Source organism: Pelophylax lessonae (genome assembly GCF_965119305.1).
Source record: "Pelophylax lessonae genome assembly, chromosome: 2".
NCBI classification, from domain to species: domain Eukaryota; kingdom Metazoa; phylum Chordata; class Amphibia; order Anura; family Ranidae; genus Pelophylax; species Pelophylax lessonae.
The window spans coordinates 414,576,580-414,596,853 of NC_138769.1; the positions used below are offsets into that span (position 1 = coordinate 414,576,580).

The 20,274-nt window shown below is 39.7% G+C and overlaps 1 protein-coding gene across 1 annotated transcript in view; it reads left to right on the top strand.

Moving 5' to 3' along the window:
* The window catches only part of LOC309548136 (zona pellucida-like domain-containing protein 1), a gene marked incomplete at both ends in the record, with an annotated part of 74,481 nt that overhangs the window by 31,488 nt on the left and 22,719 nt on the right, over window positions 1-20,274 (top strand). The window contains 3 exons of the mRNA XM_082248100.1: window positions 1,666-1,850; window positions 14,940-15,012; window positions 18,614-18,711. Coding sequence (XP_082104226.1) covers window positions 1,666-1,850; window positions 14,940-15,012; window positions 18,614-18,711 — 356 coding nt within the window. The remainder of the gene's footprint in view (window positions 1-1,665; window positions 1,851-14,939; window positions 15,013-18,613; window positions 18,712-20,274) is intronic.

Consider the following 20,274-nt stretch of genomic DNA (forward strand, 5'->3'; position numbering starts at 1 on the left):
TTATCTAAATTTTAAAACTGATTTTCTCATTGATTGATTGATAACTGATTTAAATGCTTGCATCACATTCGTTTCAAATAGAGTACAGTATACAAAATATATTTTTAATCTCCAGATTAAACAGTTCATCATCCATGGTTGTGAGAAGCTGAAATGTCAAATTGTATTCTCTAAAGATTCTTACATAAACTGCAGCCTTATTCAAATTGCAGCCCGGTAAAATGAACATGATGAGACTAATCTTTTAACAAGCACTCAAATATTCTGTGAAATACATTTCTTCCCAGGAATTTTATTCAGATTCACTCTGTGTGGTGCATTGTGGTTTCATTTATTGAGAACAGCATAAATCACACAGTATAGTTGAAGTTGATGGTCCTGCACTCCAGTGCACCATAACTCAACTGCCATGCTCTGTGTTAAAAAAGGTGCAAATCCAGTTTTAGTTGAATGGCCAGGGCTGCAATGGGCAATGCAATGCAAATAAATGTGCAAAATGTGGCTTGCTAACGCGTGTACTCTAAAGTATACGTTTTTTTTTTTCGTGAACTAATTAAGGGCCCTAAATTACATTATTCTCCAAAAATAATCTTTACACATCCTCTGCTTAATGACCCTGTAATCTAGCTTTCATGAAATTTATTACAGTGTTTTTTTGCCTTCTTTTAATGTCCCCCTTGAGCTCTAAAACCTTTTATTTTCCCACATATTTACTTTGTTTGAAACAAGCGGTGCATGTTAGTTGCAGTCATGCTCACTGTAGTATGCAAAATACCAATCTCATAGTCCATAGTCCATCTTGGGAGTGAGAAAGAGAGGGCAGCTACAGTCTTACTTGCAGTGGGACCATGAAGAACAAAAGTAGCCATCCTCTAACAGTAAGTCATATCTCAGCAGAAAAAAAAAAATATTTGGAGACATGGAGGAGGCAAAAAACAATAGAAGGTACCTTTTGAGTCAAAGTGATACTAAACACACACTGTTTGATTTTTATTGTCCATTTTATTCCTGTATATGGATGATGGCACTGTAACTTTTTTAACCACTTCTGGACTGGAAGATTTTCCCCCTTAATGAACAAGCCATTTTTTTGCACAGGGCAGGTTAGTATAACATCTTTTTTTAACTGGAAAAAAGCAAGTACAGTTTTTCCTCCTCTAAAATCCCCTGCCGGTGCTGTCCAAACCTCTCCTGCATGTGCCCCCATAGGACGTCATATGTTATGGCGGCAGATGTGTGGATGTTCTCCTGATCTGTGCTGTATGTGTCCATAGACACACATAGCGTGGCTTGGCCATGCCTCCCAATCCCTCCTCACAGGGTTTGACTGACAGCAGCAGGAGCCAATGGCTCCCGCTACTGCCTGAGTCTATTATGAGATTAGGAAGAGGGGAGAGAAAAGCTGTAGCTGGGCACAGCAGTGGAACAAGAGACAACTCAGTTTAGGGAGGAGGGAGGCACAAAAAAAAATGTAAAATGTTTTTTTACCTTAATGCAGGGAATGCTTAACATTAAGGGAAAAAATGTACTTTAAAATCATTTTAAGGCACTTAAATATAAATAATTTATAAATAAAAAAAATAAATAAAAAGCAAATAAAATGGACTGATAATTGAATTAATAGTTTTCTTTTCTTTATTTCTTTTTTATTTTACAACAAAACAGATTACAGACACTGTGGGTGAAGGAGTTTTTGAACTTTTTTCAAAAATCCAATCTGTTAACATCAGTGGAATAATAAAATCTAAAGATCCAGCTATTGGCGTTATCACCCGGAGCCCTGAACTGAAGTATTTATATTCCTGTAGCTATCCTCTTGAATATATAATTAACAACACTAGACTGGATGTGTAAGTAGAAGAAGATAAATCAGTGGTAATAGTATTATCTAGTTTTAAATAACCATGCTGTGTGTTTACTTTGTTTCCAAAAATTATATAATGTCAACACTTTATGCAGCACTGTAAATAGTTCCAAGATCCATTTTCATCAGTCTTGTTCTTCAAACAAAATCTAAAGTCCTTTCCACACACATACACACTATAGAAAGCATACATAAGAGAAACCAATGGGCCTACCTGTCTGATCTTGGTTTGTAAAAGGAAACTACTAAAGTATACAAAGGAAACCAGGCAATCAATGGGAGAACCAACTTCTTGACGATAATAGGATTGATTAATTAAAGGCCAACAGACTGTTCACTTTTGCCACAAAGCTTAGGGAATGAGGCAAAGCTCTACTGAATTTCATTAACCAATCATGTACATGAAAAAAATGCTGTTTTTTATTTTCTTTGCATGAGATTGAGTATTTCTCGCAAAAAGGGAAACTTGGGACAGGTTCCCTTGCAAAATAAAACTTTCCTTGGCAATTAAACATTATTTGTCTTTTATAAAACAAACCTAATGTCACCAGAGTGCAAAGAAAGGTACTGTGCTGACCATGTTAACTTAGTTATTAATTATAGATTTTTTTCCTCTAACCCTGAGATTTGTATGCTTTTAATGACCATGGCTATACACTTAAAGATCAAGTCATTTGATGTTGTCTTGCCATTACTTTATGTATAGTCAAAAGTTGCACATACAGTGCATCCAGAAAGTATTCACAGCGCTTCACTTTTTCCACATTTTGTTATGTTACAGCCTTATTCCAAAAGAGTTAAAATTCATTATTTTCCTCAAAATTCTACAACCAATACCCCATAATGACAACGTGAAAGAAGTTTGTTTGAAATCTTTGCAAATTTATTAAAAATAAAAAACAAACAAATATCACATGTACATAAGTATTCACAGCCTTTGCCATGACACTCAAAATTGAGTTCAGGTGCATCCTGTTTCCACTGTTTGCCCTTGAGATGTTTCTACAACTTGATTAGAGTCCCCCTGTAGTAAATTTAGTTGATTGGACATGATTTGTAAAGGCACACATCTGTCTATATATGGTCCCACAGTTAACAGTGCATGTCAGAACACAAATCAAGCCATGAAGTCCAAGGAACTGTCTGGAGACCTTGGAGACAAGATTGTATTGAAGCACAGATCTGGGGAAGGGTACAGAAAAAGTTCTGTAACATTGAAGGTCCCAATGAGCACAGTGGACTCCATCATCTGTAAATGGAAGAAGTTTGGAACCACCAGGACTCTTCCTAGAGCGGGCTGCCCGACCAAACTGAGCGATCGGGGGAGTAGGGCCTTAGTCAGGGAGGTGACCAAAAACCTGATGGTCACTCTGACAGAGCTCCAGCGTTTCTCTGTGGAGAGAGGAGAACTTTGCAGAAAAACAACCATCTCTGTAGCACTCCACCAATCAGGCCTGTATGGTAGAGTGGCCAGACGAAAGGCACATCTTAGTAAACGGCACATGACAGCTAGTCTGGGTTTGCCAAAAGGCACCTGAAGGACTCTCAGACCATGAGAAACAAAATTCTCTGGTTTGATGAAACAAAGATTGAATTGTTTGGCCTGAATGGCAAGCCTCATGTCTGGGGGAAACCAGGCAACGCTCATCACATGGCCAATACCACCCCTAAAGTGAAGCATGGTGGTGGCAGCATCATGCTGTGGGTATGTTTTTCAGTGACAGGAACTAGGAGACTAGCCAGGATTGAGGGAAAAATTAATGCAGCAATGTACAGAGACATCCTAGATGAAAACCTACTCCAGAGCGCTCTGAACCTGAGGCAAAGGTTCATCTTCCAACAGGGCAACGACCCTAAGCACACAGCCAAGATAACAAAGGAGTGGCTAAGGGACAACTCTATGAATGTAGTTAAGTGGTCCAGCCAGAGCCCAGATTTGAACCCGATTGAACATTTCTGGAGAGATCTGAAAATAGCTGTGCACTAACACTCACCATCCAACCTGATGGAGCTTGATAGGTTCTGCAAAGAAGAAAGGGAGAAACTGCCCAGATAGGTGTCCCAAGCATCATACTCAAAAAGACTTGAGGCTGTAATTGGTGCCAAAGGTGCTTCAACAAAGTATTGAGCAAAGGCTATGAATACTTATGTACATGTGATTTTTTCATATTTTATTTTTAATACATTTTCAAAGATTTCAAACAAATGTCTCGTTGTCATTATGGGAAGCATTTTGAGGAAAATATTGAATTTAATCAGTTTTTGGAATATGACTGTAACATAACAAAATTTGGAAAAAGTGAAGTGCTGTGAATACTTTCCAGATGCACTGTATATGGACTCACACTTTTATAACATGCAGTTACGTTTATGACAACCATCCAATAAGTGAGCATAGGATCTTTATACAGCATGTACACAGTCCAATTTGATCATACACAATTTACTAGTTATCAAGATGTCAATAGGCATCTTAACAGAACACTGTAATTGGATCCAATCAGATGTTTCATATCAATTTTATAATAATTCGCTCTTTACCACACAATCCAATGTTTTATGCAAAAATAGTTGTATTGAGAATTCATTTTAAATGGTACTGCAGTCAACAAGAAAACCGGTTAAGTTATTGATTTGATTTTTTACCACCTCCGCTATATGAGAGCAAATGACACAACTATGTCACCTCTCTGGTTCCAGCCTGCTCATTGGATAATAAATCTGGATTTCCAGCTCTTTCCAATGAGCTGATCAAGGAAGCTGTAAGTTTGAACCAGGAATACTAAAGCGAACCTCTTGTCTTTTCATTTTGGCAGGGATGTAAATGCAAGAAAGGCTGACATATATTGCAAATCTGTTTGAAGAAAAATACTAGCCTTATATGTATTTTAACCCTGCATTTAGTTGTTTGCCTTTAGTTCTACTTAACATTTTGGTAAATACATCAAGGATTTTAGAGGCTTTATACAGTGGGGCACAACTCTGAATTATATTCCAGTATCTTTTAATAATTTTCAAAGAAAATACAATATTCTTTATAAAGCACCAACCTAGTAGGTATGAGGCTCCTGCTGTGCAGATATATTTAAATTGTAAAGATTTAACAACATTTTCAACATGGATTAGTAATCCAGACTGTGTATACAGATATTATTCATAGGAGGCTGCAGAGAAACCTATTAGAGGTAGGTCATGTTTTTGAAGGTGTTTTGTTATCCATTATAATACTTTAAAGTTACTTTCAGTGGCATACACTGACAAATGGACCCCAAGTATGATTAAACAGATGACTGCAGTTGGTGATTAGGAATGAGCTCAGCGTTACTTACGTTCACAGCAAACAGTGGCTATTCACAAGTTTGTATGAGTGCCATACATTCAAGGTGTTTGACATGGATGAATGTGAAAGCTTCCGACTGTCAAAGGTTTCTAAGGATGCAGATGTTGCTTGCACCCACTGTGTCCTTGCCAAACACTGACATCACACTGCCTATTCACTTACATAGCCGGGAATGCCCAGCCTAAGAAAATGGGCGGGAAATGGAGCACGCTACATCATTGTCTAAACAGGGTCACATGGCCATATTTGGGAAATTATGTCACCATTATCCCAAGTGTAAATTGTTGCTAAGGAAGAAGAAGCTGCTTGCACCCACTGCGTCCTTTAACCACTTTAGCCCCAGAGGATTTTCCTGCTTAACGTACAGGCCACTTTTTTCAACTTGGCACTGCGTGACTTTAACTGACAATTGCACGGTCATACAAGGCTGTACCCAAGCAAAATTTATGTTTTTTTTTTTCCCACAAACAGAGCTTTCTTTTGGTGGTATTTGATCACCTCTGCGCTTTTCATTTTTTGTGATATTAATAAAAATAGAGCGAAAATTTTGCGAAAAAATTGATATTTTCTACTTTGACAGTTAAAAAATATCCAATATATTCAATTTTTGTCATATATTTAGGCAAAATGTATTTAGCTACATGTCTTTGAAAAAAAAAATTCTCAATGAGCGTATTTTTAACCACTTTAAGACCGAAACATTTTACCCCCTTCCTGACCAGGCCATATTTTGCGATTCAGCACTGCGTTTCGGCACTGTACCCAAATTACATTTATGTCCTTTTTTCCCCACAAATAGAGTTTTCTTTTGGTGGTATTTGATCACCTGTGCGATTTTTAATTTTTGAAAAAAGCTACAATTTTGAAAAAAAAAAAACAATATTTTTCACATTCTGATATATAACATTCCTCCCAAAATAATAGGCCAATTTGTTTTCTGCTACATATTTTTGGGAAAAAAAAATCACAATAAGTGTTTTTTGATTAGTTTGCCCAAAAGTTATCACGTTTACTAACTACGGGAAAGATTTATGTCATTTTTATTGTTTATTTAATTTTTACTAGTAATGGTCTGCGATTTTTTTGCGGGACTGCGATATTGCGGCGGACAGATCGGACCCCTAACTGACATTTTTGACACTTTTGGGGGGACCAGTGACATTACTACATTAATCAGTGCTATAAATATGCACTGTTACTGTAATAATGACACTGACAGGGAAGGGGTTAACACTGTTGGTGATCAAGGGGTTAAATGTGTGCCTCATGCTTACTGGCGTGTGTGGGGGGAGGGGGTTGTGTGACACAGACACAGATCGCAGATTCAGCTATGCTGAATCCTGTGATCTGTCCCTGCCTGTGTAATGTTCTGGTACCTCTGGTACCCTTGTCTCCATATTTCTCCTTTCCTAATTGCGTCCCATCTTGTGTAACAAGGGACGCATATACCTTTAAGACCGGATGACATCATTGCCGAGCGCCGCTATGAGCGGCTATTTCAATCGCCGGTTTGCTCTCACTCATCACTCGTTCAAACCGCATGTTCACCGCACCTACTCCTGTGAAGTCGGAGCTGCTGACATTCTCCCTTGCTGAACTGAAGCCGGAAACCTCGCTGGTGATCCGTATCTCGCTACAGGATCACCCCTCTTCAATGGACACTGTTACTCCTAAACCTATCTAAGTGATAAGTACCCCGCAGGGGATTCTTACTAACCAACCTCCTACTGTCATCTACTGCAATTACCAAGACTATCTGTATCTATCTATTCACTATCATCTGCATAGACTGTTAGCTCTTGGGACTACCTTCAACTATCCTTGCACTAGGTTACTCTGTCTAAGTATACTCCATCTGTGTCCTCTTACCATCTGCACTATACTTGACATCAGAACCTATCTGCTTACCATCACCTGCAACTCTCCTAATACTACTTCTAGTGCTCACCATACAATAGCCTGTCTCTCATCTATATATCCTCATATATTCTATCCCTCCATTAACATCTATTAATATATATATATGGTATGTAACAGGCTGTACACGGTGATGAAGTCCTGAGAGTTGGATATGTTTGTTCAACAGATTCTCTACAAGGCTACTGAGTGTAATAATTCTGCAGCTGTAAATCCATCCACTAACAAAAACGCATGAACGTTACAGATTGAACGAGCCTTTAAAAAAAATATGGATTCAGCAGAATTATCCACTCATGTACTACAATTAAAACAGCAAGTAGATGCATTGATCCTTGCGCTTACAGAGGTACAAAATGAAAATCAGACCTTGAGACAGCAGCTTGGCCGTCTCACACAGCCTCCTGCTGCTCAGCCCCGTGAGCCTAAGATAAACCCTCCTATAGTGTTTTCTGGTGATCGGAGCAAATTCCGTGAATTTAAAAACGCATGTCGATTGTTTTTTTTGTTAAAACCTCTAACCTACACCACTGACCAAATTAAGGTTTGTACCATCATCTCCTATTTAACGGGTGAACCCCGGGCCTGGGCAGATGCTCTCTTTGAAAAGGATGATCCACTCCTTAATTCTTATCCCTTATTTCTAGCACAACTTGCTAGTTTATATGAAGACCCCAACAAGCAGAGTACCGCTGACACCCAATTATGGGCCTTAAAACAAGGAAGGAGACCTGTTGAAGATTTCGTGGCGAATTTTAAAAGATGGTCCCCTGATTCAGGGTGGAACGACACATCTTTGCGAACGCAGTTTAGACTCGGCCTATCTGAGGCCGTTAAAGACGAGCTCGCCCGAGCGGATTTACCTGGCACTCTAGAGGGACTGATACAGACCAGTATCAATATTGACAGACGACTACGAGAAAGAAAGGCTGAGAAGATGGGCTCACCATTTTCCAGTCCTTCTCGGATGTTGCCTGCTGACCCTACTCCTATGGAAGTAGGAATGATACGTCCACCTCTGACCCTTTCTGAACGTGCCAGGAGGAAAACCGAACATCTTTGCATGTACTGCGCATCCCCGAATTATTTGGTAAACGGCTGTCCTCTTGTCCGCAGAAAAGAGGGTGAGTGTTCAAATGTCTTGCTAGGGGGACTCACAACTTCCTTTTCTAATCCCTATCTTTTTGTTCAATTAACACTGCAGTGGGACCAAACTAGGATCACCACCAAGGCTATGATTGACACCGGATCTTGTGGAAACTACATTGACATTTGTTTTGTCTCCCTTAATAAAATACCTATTGTTTCAAAACCCAAACCTGTCTCCGTTAGTTTTATTAACGGTACCCCTTTATCCTCTGGTCCTATCACCAGTCAGACACAGGCACTTCTTGTAACTGCTGACGAGTCTCATGTGGAGACCACCACCTTTGATGTATTAACTTCACCACATTTTCCAATCATTTTGGGACTTCCCTGGTTACACATACATCAACCAATCATCGATTGGAAAACAAGAACGTTAGCCTTCTCTTCTCACTATTGTGAGACGACGTGTAACCTCCCCACACATGATAGGATCCTGTCTGTACTGCCGGATGACATTATTCCTAAGTGTTATCAGGATTTATCGGAGGTTTTCCTTGAGAAAAACTATCAAATGCTACCTCCCCATAGGGACTATGATTGTTGTATCGATTTACTCCCTAATAGCAAGTTGCCTTTCGGACATGTTTATCCTCTCTCACAGGATGAACTCTCTCATCTTAAGGAGTATCTGGATGAGAACTTGGCAAAAGGATTCATCCGACCTTCCTCCACTGCTGCTGGGCTCTTCTTCGTCCGCAATAAGGACTCTAGCCTTAGGCCTATCATTGATTTCAGACAATTAAATGCCATCACAATAAAGGATCGTTATCCTTTACCCCTTATTCCTGAACTTATCGAACAGGTGCGTGGGGCTTCTTTCTTTTCAAAATTGGACCTAAAAGGGGCATACAATTTAATTCGAATCCGTAAAGGGGACGAATGGAAGACGGCATTCAGAACCAGATACGGACTGTTTGAGTACCTTGTAATGCCATTTGGGCTATGTAATGCTCCCGCAGTCTTCCAACGGTTTATAAATGAGATATTCCGAGACTTGCTTGATGTTTGTGTGGTAATATATTTGGACGATATACTTATCTATTCTCATTCCTTACCTGAACACATAAAACATGTGAGACTTGTGTTGTCAAGACTACTTGCACAAAACTTATATGTTAAATCAAAGAAATGTTTGTTTCATAAAGAGGAAGTACTATTCCTAGGGTATATTATATCTAAAAGTGGAATCAAAATGGACATGAGCAAAATATCCTGCATTCTGGATTGGCCTGTGCCAACCACTCGCAAAGCATTACAAAGGTTCCTAGGATTCTCTAATTACTATAGGAAATTCATTAAGAACTTCTCTGCGATTGTGAAACCTCTCACACAACTTACAAGCACGAAGAAACCATTTAATTGGTCAAAAGAAGCAAATGGAGCATTCTCTCTGCTGAAATCAAGCTTTACTACTGCCCCCATACTATGCCATCCAGACCCATCCCTTCAATACATCTTGGAGGTAGATGCGTCTAATATGGCAGTAGGAGCAGTTCTCTCACAACGACCAACAAACACCTCACCTCTTCACCCAGTTGCTTTCTTTTCAAAGTCATTAAGTAGCCCCGAGGTGAACTACCCAGTAGGTGAGAAGGAGTTATTAGCAATAAAACTGGCGTTAGAGAATTGGCGACATCTACTTGAGGGCACTCAATTGCCAATTCTGATATATACTGATCACAAAAACCTTCAATACCTTCAGACTAATAGAACTCTTTCCCACCGGCAGGTACGGTGGTCGTTATTCTTTCTGAGATTTAATTTTATAGTGACTTACACGCCCGCAGACAAAAATAAAAAAGCGGATGCACTCTCACGACTAGCCAAGAAAGATTGTACTGAGGTTACCTCAGTTCCTATAATACCACTTGAACGTATTATCGGAGTCGTTCGCTCCCTGAAGGAGGAGATTTTGCACAGCATAGGATTGGATTCACCTCCACCACAACTAACTACTGACGCAGAAGGCTTCCTCTACTACAACGATAAATTATACATACCCCCTACTATGCGAACCAAGATCTTAGAATTGTCGCATGATGTACCTATGGCAGGACATATGGGTATGACTAAAACTCTCAATCTACTCACTAGGCAATTTTGGTGGCCAGACATGAAGACAACCATAAAAAAGTTTGTTTCATCTTGTGATATCTGTGCAAGGTCTAAAATTGACAACACGAAACCATCGGGGTTACTTTGTAGTTTACCAATACCCCAGGTTCCGTGGGAAGTGGTATCCTTAGACTTCATAGTGGAACTACCACCTTCCAAAGGATTCAACACCATCTTGGTGTCAGTGGACCATCTGACCAAGATGGCACATTTCACTCCTATCCGAAAACTACCTTCATCCAAACAAACAGCGGAATTACTTGTGAAACATGTCTTTAAGTTACATGGTATTCCAAAAACACTGCTGTCTGACCGTGGTTCACAATTCATCTCAAAGTTTTGGCTAGCTCTATGTCAGATACTGCGAATAGAGCGTAACCTTACTTCTCCCTACCACCCTCAGACCAACGGACAGACAGAGAGAGTTAACCAGTGCATTGAACAGTACCTGCGTTGCTATACTTCGTATCTACAGGACGATTGCTCAGATCTCCTCCCGCTGGCGGAATTCGCCTATAACAACGCTACTCATAGCACTACTAAGCAAAGTCCGTTTTACCTGAATTATGGGTTTCATCCCACACTCCTTCCTCCACGTATCTTGCCATCAAGTAATCCAGTGGCATCTGATTATCTTGCCCAGATAAAGGATTCTCTGGGATTACTCAACAATACCATATCCCATGCTCATAGCCAACAAAAAAAGTACTACGACCTCCGTAGGAAACCCTCTCCCCAATATGCCATTGGGGATCTTGTTTGGCTTTCTACAAAAAATCTGAGACTAAAAATCCCTAGTAAAAAACTTGCACCTCTATTTCTGGGACCTTTTCCAATAGAGAAGCTTATTGGAAAAGCTGCAGTACAACTCACATTGCCAGTAGACCTCAAGATACATCCTGTCTTCCATGTGTCTCTACTGAAGCCCCATATTCCTAACCAAGGAATAAGGCCTACTATCTCACCTCCACCTCCTGTACAAGTGGAAGGCGGAGAAGAATTTGAGATAAAAGAAATTTTGGATTCCCGTTTTCAATAGAAGAAGACTCCAGTATCTTGTACGATGGAAGAACTATGGGCCCCAAGATGACACCTGGCTGGATACCTCCGATATACATGCCCCTAGACTGATTCGCAATTTCCACTCGAAATATCCGGAAAAAACAGTTCTAGAGGCCTTCCGGAGCCAGCCTTAAGGGGGGGGGGGTACTGTAATGTTCTGGTACCTCTGGTACCCTTGTCTCCATATTTCTCCTTTCCTAATTGCGTCCTATCTTGTGTAACAAGGGACGCATATACCTTTAAGACCGGATGACATCATTGCCGAGCGCCGCTATGAGCGGCTATTTCAATCGCCGGTTTGCTCTCACTCATCGCTCGTTCAAACCGCATGTTCACCGCACCTACTCCTGTGAAGTCGGAGCTGCTGACATTCTCCCTTGCTGAACTGAAGCCGGAAACCTCGCTGGTGATCCGTATCTCGCTACGGGATCACCCCTCTCCAATGGACACTGTTACTCCTAAACCTATCTAAGTGATAAGTACCCCGCAGGGGATTCTTACTAACCAACCTCCTACTGTCATCTACTGCAATTACCAAGACTATCTGTATCTATCTATTCACTATCATCTGCATAGACTGTTAGCTCTTGGGACTACCTTCAACTATCCTTGCACTAGGTTACTCTGTCTAAGTATACTTCATCTGTGTCCTCTTACCATCTGCACTATACTTGACATCAGAACCTATCTGCTTACCATCACCTGCAACTCTCCTAATACTACTTCTAGTGCTCACCATACAATAGCCTGTCTCTTATCTATATATCCTCATATATTCTATCCCTCCATTAACATCTATTAATATATATATGGTATGTAACAGGCTGTACACGGTGATGAAGTCCTGAGAGTTGGATATGTTTGTTCAACAGATTCTCTACAAGGCTACTGAGTGTAATAATTCTGCAGCTGTAAATCCATCCACTAACAAAAACGCATGAACGTTACAGCCTGTCACAGAGGAGACACGCCCGCTTTGTTTACACAAGCGGGCGGATTTCCTCACTCTTTCCCCGATGATCGGGGAAGAGCGGCGGTGATCACTGCCTCTCCTCCCCTGGCCCGACTCCCGCTATGTCTGAATACAGCAGGAGCGAACCTCCTGCAGCGCGTGCACGCCGCCAAGAGTGGGAGGAATCCAGCGACGTAAGTCTACGTCGCTGGACCCAGCCGAGCCGCTCTGCTGCAGTAGCAGCAACGTGAGCGGTCGGCTAGTGGTTAAAGTGATTGTAAAGTCTTGTTTTTTTATCTATTAAAATAACAAACATGTTATACTTACCTGCTCTGTGCAGTTGGTTTTGCACAGAGCAGCCCAGATCCTCCTCTTCTCGGGTCCCTGGCTGGAGCTCCTGGCCCCTCCCTCCTGCTGAGTGCCCCCACAGCAAGAAGCTTGCTATGGGAGCACCCGAGCTGCAGCTCCGTGTATCCATTCAGACATGTAGCTGCCGCTCTTCCCTGCCCCTTCTCTCTCCTGATTGGCTAACTAAGTTTGATTGACAGCAGCGGAAGGATGAGGGGGCTGCTGCACACAAAAGGCTTTTTTTCTTAACGCATGGAATGCATTAAGGTAAAACAAAAAAAAACAAAAAACCTTCTGACTTTACAACTCCTTTAAGCAATATTATATAAATGACTCCTGAGCTGTCTTCTAGTGTCTTATACTGTAAAAAGCTGACTTACACTAAATGTGTTTCTCGCCTACATCAAATTTATATATGTAATAAAGTGCAGAGCTGTAAATAATCAACTTAAAAATATATAACTTTTTTTGCATAAAAAGAAACCAAAAAATCCAAATGTGAAGAAATCAAAAACCACAAAGTCCAGATCAGTTTTGCACAAATTGTCCCTTTTGCTGGAAAGTAATCATCAATCCAAAATTTAATAGAAATGTACCGCTTCCCACTTCAATCTTTACCACAAGGTCACATCTCCAACCAAAGTATGCTCTCACCTCCTTTATATGACCCGCATACAGTGAAGGTCAAAAAATGCATTTCCCTTTATTGAGGATAAGTATTACCAACCACTCCTCCTCCTGGGTGTATCACATACAGAAATCTCATTGTGTTTCCTATAATATAAAACTAAAATCATATACACTTACATGTCAATGAGCGCTACTACCCTTAGTGCACAGAAGTGCACTGCACAGAAGTGAAGCACTTTTGTTTCTATATAAAGCTCACCAGGTATCAGTGTACACTTCATCTAATGATTACTCCATGTAAAAATAGCCATATAACTATAAAACTGTTATTTACCACTCCTCCACATGTAAAGCTCTGATCTCTTTCTGTTTGAAGTTGATGATATCATCCAGCTCCACCCTACTCATCATGTCATGTGACTTCCTCAGTGGCTCCCACTGCATCCTTACCAACCACTGCCGTCACTTGGCCCATTAACTTTCATGGCCAGCAATTCTGTGCCAAGTGAGAAAATGAGCAGGGAATGGAGCAATACCACTATCACTACTCATTTACTGTATATAGCTGATGACAGCTCAGGGAGGACTTGTAAAATGTTTGGGTGTCCCTATTTCTAGGTGACATCTTCTTTTTGTTAATGAGTAGAGGTACTAGGTACGTTGGGACATTATCCGGGGATGCTCTTATTTTTAAAACGGGCTTCTAGTTTCTGATAAGCCCCCTGGCCACAGACCCTTACAACTACTGAATAAGGGTTGCGGGGATAAATTACCCCCTCATGTTGAGGGAGCATAACCTGGTATGGTTCAGGGAGGGGGGTGCATGCTTATCCCCCCTTTCCTCACCAGCCAGGCTGCATGCTTAGAGTAAGGGTCTGGTATGGATTTTTTAGGTGAACCTAGCACTTTTTTTTCATGGCATACCCCTTAAAATCCATATCAGACTCACACAAAGTTTTTTCTTTTTTGCTGTAGGATGTGCTATAGCAAACATGACAATCACAAAGTAAAAAATGAATGACAAAGTTTAAATTGATGGAAAATAAAGCATCACCGCTGGTTTCTTCTTATTTTTTTTTAAGGTACTTAGCTTCCTTAGGGGTCTGCTATGTATTTTGGGAGACTTTGGGGTTTTGTGTGCTGTTATTCCTTATGAAAGCAAGAAGGGAGATCTAATTTAAGGGGAATTTAAAATCTTTTTCCCTTTATAAATGTCAGTGTTTAAAAAAGCTGCTCCCAGCTGAATGGAATTTTTTTTACATGTTGGTACATATTCCTCGGGCATCTACACCGTTATCCCATTTTCATAGAGCAAACTTCCCAAATGCAAGTTTGGTGTTTCAGTAATGTAAAGCAAACCTTCTCCCTTTTCTCACCAAAATACACAATATTCTGTCTTTGAAACTATATTATTATACAATCAGTACATATATACTTACATATAGTACATTTTTCTATGAAATCAATAGTGAATACTGTATACACATTTTATTTTCCTGAATAGTTTGAAGCAGTTTTAAATATTATTATATTAATTGTATTATTGTTATTTTTTATTTTAGGGCTGGAAATAATATAGCTATGACTACTAATAATGGTAGCTTCATCAGTACACTCTATGTTCGGTTGTTTTTGGTAAGTAATTTAATTCAAGTAGATTCATTTGTATCCCATACACTAATGTGTTTATTTGTATATTTAAAGATGAGGTAATTTCCATAGCTACAGACCCATATTCAGCTATTTCATCATCCGTAGATTACTGCATTTGATCAATTGTTGCGATCCTCTTTTTTCCCTTTAATACTAATTATCCTCCATCAAATAAGTGTAGTGAGCCAATCCAAAAAGACATATGAGTACCGTGCGTATACAGAAGGGCTAATAAGAAAATAAGTCCCCCTGACTCATACAGGAGAGAGAAAATACCCCACTTGAGAACCAAACCCAGTTGCTGCAAAACAAACATGTTGGTCCCAAAAATGTTGTAATATTCTGTAAAGATACTGAGCAATAGGTATGCGCTTTCGGTTCAGGTTCAGTTTGACCCAAACCCAGCCTGTTTGCAGTTCGGCAAACTGATGAACAAACTGGATAGACTTGGCCAGTTCGCCCACCAATCCAAACCTCCAGTTATTGCAGCCATGATCCCATCATTTAGTGGCCACATCACCATTGCCACTAAGGGGGTGATTTACTAAAACTGGCACCCACAGAGTCTGGTGCAGCTGTGCATAGTAACCAATCAGCTTCTAGTTTTTTTTTGTCCAAGCTTATATGAACAAGCTGAAGTTAGAAACGGATTGGTTACTATGCACAGCTGCACCCGATTCCATGTGCACCAGTTTTAGAAAATCTCCACCTAAGTGACAACAGAAAATTCTAGGATCTCGGGTGACTAAATATGGTCATAGCCATATTTGGTCAGTGATGTCATCTAGCATCCTTGGCCTGTTTGTTTACATTCAGCAGCTGAACAGGGACTGTAATTTCACTGGGAGTAGCAATGGGGCACAATCATCATTGTGGCAGGTTGTTGTGCCACAGAGTGTGACTTATCTTGATTAACGGTAGATCCATATCGCTGGACAAAGTTATTATTTACATTTTTTTTTGACTGACTGAGTAGCAAGATACCTTGTGTGTGTGTGGGGGGGGGGCTGGGGGCTTGGGAGCTTTCAGATTCCCCACCATAGACTACCACATCCACAGGTCAAAGAACTGGTGGAATGGGCTTTGTCCGCTTTAACATTTGGGACAAGGTGCCTTTTCAAGAGGTGACTTTTCTGTCCCCTGGCAAATTATCCTTCTGCTCTTGAGGGAATTTGGTCTGTTATGGATCAGAAGGTGGGTACAGCTTGGTGCCCCTTCCTTTGCTGACCAGCCTGAATAAAGGTATGGTATGGATTTGGAGGGGGACCCCCCGCTGTTTTTTCCCCTCAATACTTGGAGGGTACCTTGCTGGGAGGCGACTTTGCCACTGTTAAGTCAACTTGTCTCCATCATGCAAACAAGGACCTCATCCCACATAACTGTCCTGATAGATTAGCCCGTGGGACAGACATATTATAATCTGGAATCCATCTTATAATAAGGGGGGGGCATAAGATATTCAACCTCCTCCCTATGTGTATGAGAATGAGGTACATAGTTATAATACTCATTCACAAAAAAAATGTAAATAAAAACAACACCAAAGACAAAAAAGTCCTTTATTAAAAAAAAGTCCCATGATGTATATGCAATGTCTGTCACTTCACTTAGTGATGTAGATCCAGCCTCAGTCACAGTGAGCGTTACCCGATGACTGTCCAATAACACAACCAACTGAAAAGTGACCATAGTTCAGGGGGAACAGCTGAGAAAGATCCACTGGGATTTGTACACCTAGATATTTCAGGGAAATATGGTGCTACTTTAGAGACAAATATGACACATAGATGTGACTACAGGGGATGGGAAGGATATGTTTAAGAGTTCAGTTCAGTGTTGGTATAATCCAAAATTTTCATAAAATTGCAAATTGTCTGAAAATCTTTCAGATTTGCCTCTAAACTGATCTCAGGAGTGGAGACATTTAATAGTAGACATCTGCAAAAAATGTGAGTTTGTATTCCACAGAATTAAGCCTAATGCCTCTAATAGATGGATTCTGGTGTAATGCATTGGTACAATGTTCAATTTGATGTATGCAAAGAATAGAGAAAAAGGGGCAACCTTGTGACACCCAATTACAGTAGCTATGGGAAAACTAGGGAAGAAGGAGCCATTTTAATTACCCTAGCAAAGGGGGTAATATGTAAGGCTATAATTTTAGATATAGAGTGGTCTCCCAAATCAGCATGGATCAGGGTTTGTGACGTTTTCAGCATCAATTCATAGTAAGCAAAGGGGAAGCTTTCTTAGTGTTTGTGTATCTAAGTAGGTAGTAAAGGTTTCAGTTATTTGGTTATTCATTTGGAGTATAATTTAAGGCATTTAGTAACAAGACGGGCTTGTAGCTTTTGGGATCTGTGACATATTTTCCTGACTTCAGAATCACAGAGATGTGTGCCTCCTAAAGCTTCACAGGGAAACAATTGGAGATGTCTGCTACAATGACTAAGTCATGCCAAAGTAAGGAAGAAACACCCAATTTGAGGCTGAAAAACACTGCACAATGGTCAGACTAAAGCTTTAGGACAATGGAAATTCTGGGCTATGCATCCAGTAGACAATGCAATACAAAAAAAATATATATATATATATATAATAAAATATAATCAATTCTATTCAATGTGAATTGTGAGCTGTAGAGAAATAAATAACATATTTTTTGGTAGGGTGGAGGGTACTCCGTAGGTCAAGCAGCGTCAGGTAGGATATTTTGCATTTAAGTTTACGATTGGTAAGTTTGCCAGATGTTTTACTTTTGGTAGTGTCATAATAAGAATGGATAGGGAAGTCAAAGTCACCACTCAGAACTATCTGGCCAGCCACAAAAGACTCTAGAAGAATAAAGTATTGCAGACAGTATGTTATTTAGGAGGCAATAGGTAGGTAAAACTTATAGATTGTGGTTAGGTATTAAAAATAGGAATAAGCCAAAGGAATTTTCCTGTGACTTGTGCCTATAGGAATTTATCATGGAAACAGAGACACCTTTGGTTTTGCCTTTAGTAAATAAACCCCACTGTGTTTTCCCAGCCAATTTAGGAGGTGATCACCTTTCATTAAAGTGATTTTAGTTGTTGATCCAATGACCCAGAGACACCTCTTTTGTGTTTTTCCAGTGCCTTTAGCCTCTTGGGGAGTGATCTGGTAGCTACCCAGGAATAAAATCTTAGATGATTCAATCCAAAAGTGGAATTTATATGCTCCCTTTGTTATGTAATGGTGTTTGGGTGGACTTTTCTATAAAGCTGGAGGAAGTGCATTAGCCAGGTGTTCCAAGTTGCCCATGCTTTTGGGTGAAAAAGTACAAGGTTATTATGAGCCCTTTCACAAAATACACACTAGACAATAAAAAAATACCCACAATAATGAATACAAATGAAGATGTTGTAAAATTCACACACAATGTTGCACTCAATGTTAATGAGCTTAGTAAAAATCATTGACCAAATTAGTTTATTTGACATTTTCGCAAATCTCATTTTGTAAAAAAAGATTTGTAACAACTGCCTGAGATGGTTGTTAATATCTAATATCCCAAAACAGAAGTTGAATATTCATTGTCATACACTTTTTATCTTAGGATCCAAATTATAGAAGACCTCTTATTATCCCACCAACTGGAATCAAGTTAAACAGTACAGTCTATGTTGAAGTGGGAGCAACCAACTTGACTGAAAAGTAAGATCATCAAAATACTACAGCATATTTGCAATGGAACAGATTTAAAATAGATACCAGAAATAGAGGCAACATCTAAAGCTATGATGATTGGAAAATTAGATTTTTCTCAGTGGTCCAAATATATGGGTTATTTATAGATACAAAAACAACTAGTCCACACAAGATAGAAGAAAACAGGTTGCTAAAATATAATTCAAATCCTGTCAGGAAATCAGATGTAGGTGACCTTTTGTCTGGTGTGACCATATATGTTGAGTTGACAAAGGGGTATTATACTATTGTTCTAGTGAAAGACAATATATTTTATTGGGGAAACACTACCACAGATAACAAAAAACATACAGTAACAATGCAATAAACATGCCACTGAAAATATGTGCAGAGTGGAACAAGCTAACAAATTAACTACTGTATATACAGTACAAGTTACAACTGCAGGGTGAAAGGTAAATGGAAAGAAGGGCAGAGCAAAGTCAGACAGGAAGTCGGGATGGGTACAGAATACAGAGCAGGTTTAGGTACACAGGTAGGTATTGAGGTAGAGAAAAGTCAATGAGGTAGGGCTAAATAGCCCATCAGCAGCCAGCAGCAGGCTTTGCTGGGAGACACCCAATGGCATGTTCCTACAAAATGCATTTTCTGCATTACAAGTTTCATTAGAAAGACCAACAACTACCATGTAGAGTTTTCCAATCCCAAGAGTGGGCCCTTTCTGTTGTAAAAATAAACTTCATTTACATGGTTAATGATTGCTGTTGTTGTGTCAAGGACCTAATTTCTCAAGCTGTCTTTCCAACTTTTGGAGAATGGTAATTGACTGAAAATTGACATCAAATGCACCAATTTCATTTTATAGAGCATGCTACTTCAATACATGCTGGTTAAAGAAAAGTGTAATGACTTTTCTCCAGGATTAGTATGAATTTTTAGACATAGGGGTTGACCAGTCAACAACAAAAATTGCATTACATTATTTAGGCACCAGAATTTGCTTAAAGTAAGACCTTATAAAAGAATAATGGTAATCTGCTATGAAGCAAAACAACTGTGTATAAAGACTCTGGTGAAAGTTGTCTATTGCTCCATGACAGATGACTTGTAAGGCCTCATGCACACTGGTTTATTGTAAATGCTGTTTCTACTGATATGAAAAATCAGCATTAAAAACGCACTAAAGTCACAATTTTTCAAATGCGTTTAGGTGCGTTTAGACACGTTCAGGTGTGTTTTGCCTTTGAACAATTATTTATTAGATTGGTCAAAATTGTAATTTTTTCTGGCCATTGAAATGAATGAATGCTCACATGCAAAATGCACCATGAATGCATTTACTGTAGGTGAATTTGGCTTTTTTATGCCTAAAAACTCCTCTCCTAAAAAAAGATTTGACTGCCTCTAAATGCTGCTGCTCCTAAACTCCTCAATAAGCCTATGTGTGCATGAGCTTGAGGAAAGTTCAGGGACTTAGTCAACAAAATACCTGAAGACCGAAAAACGTCAGTTTAGGAGCAGCAGTGCGCATGAACCCTAAATGGTATGGTGAATACCTAAAGAAGACAT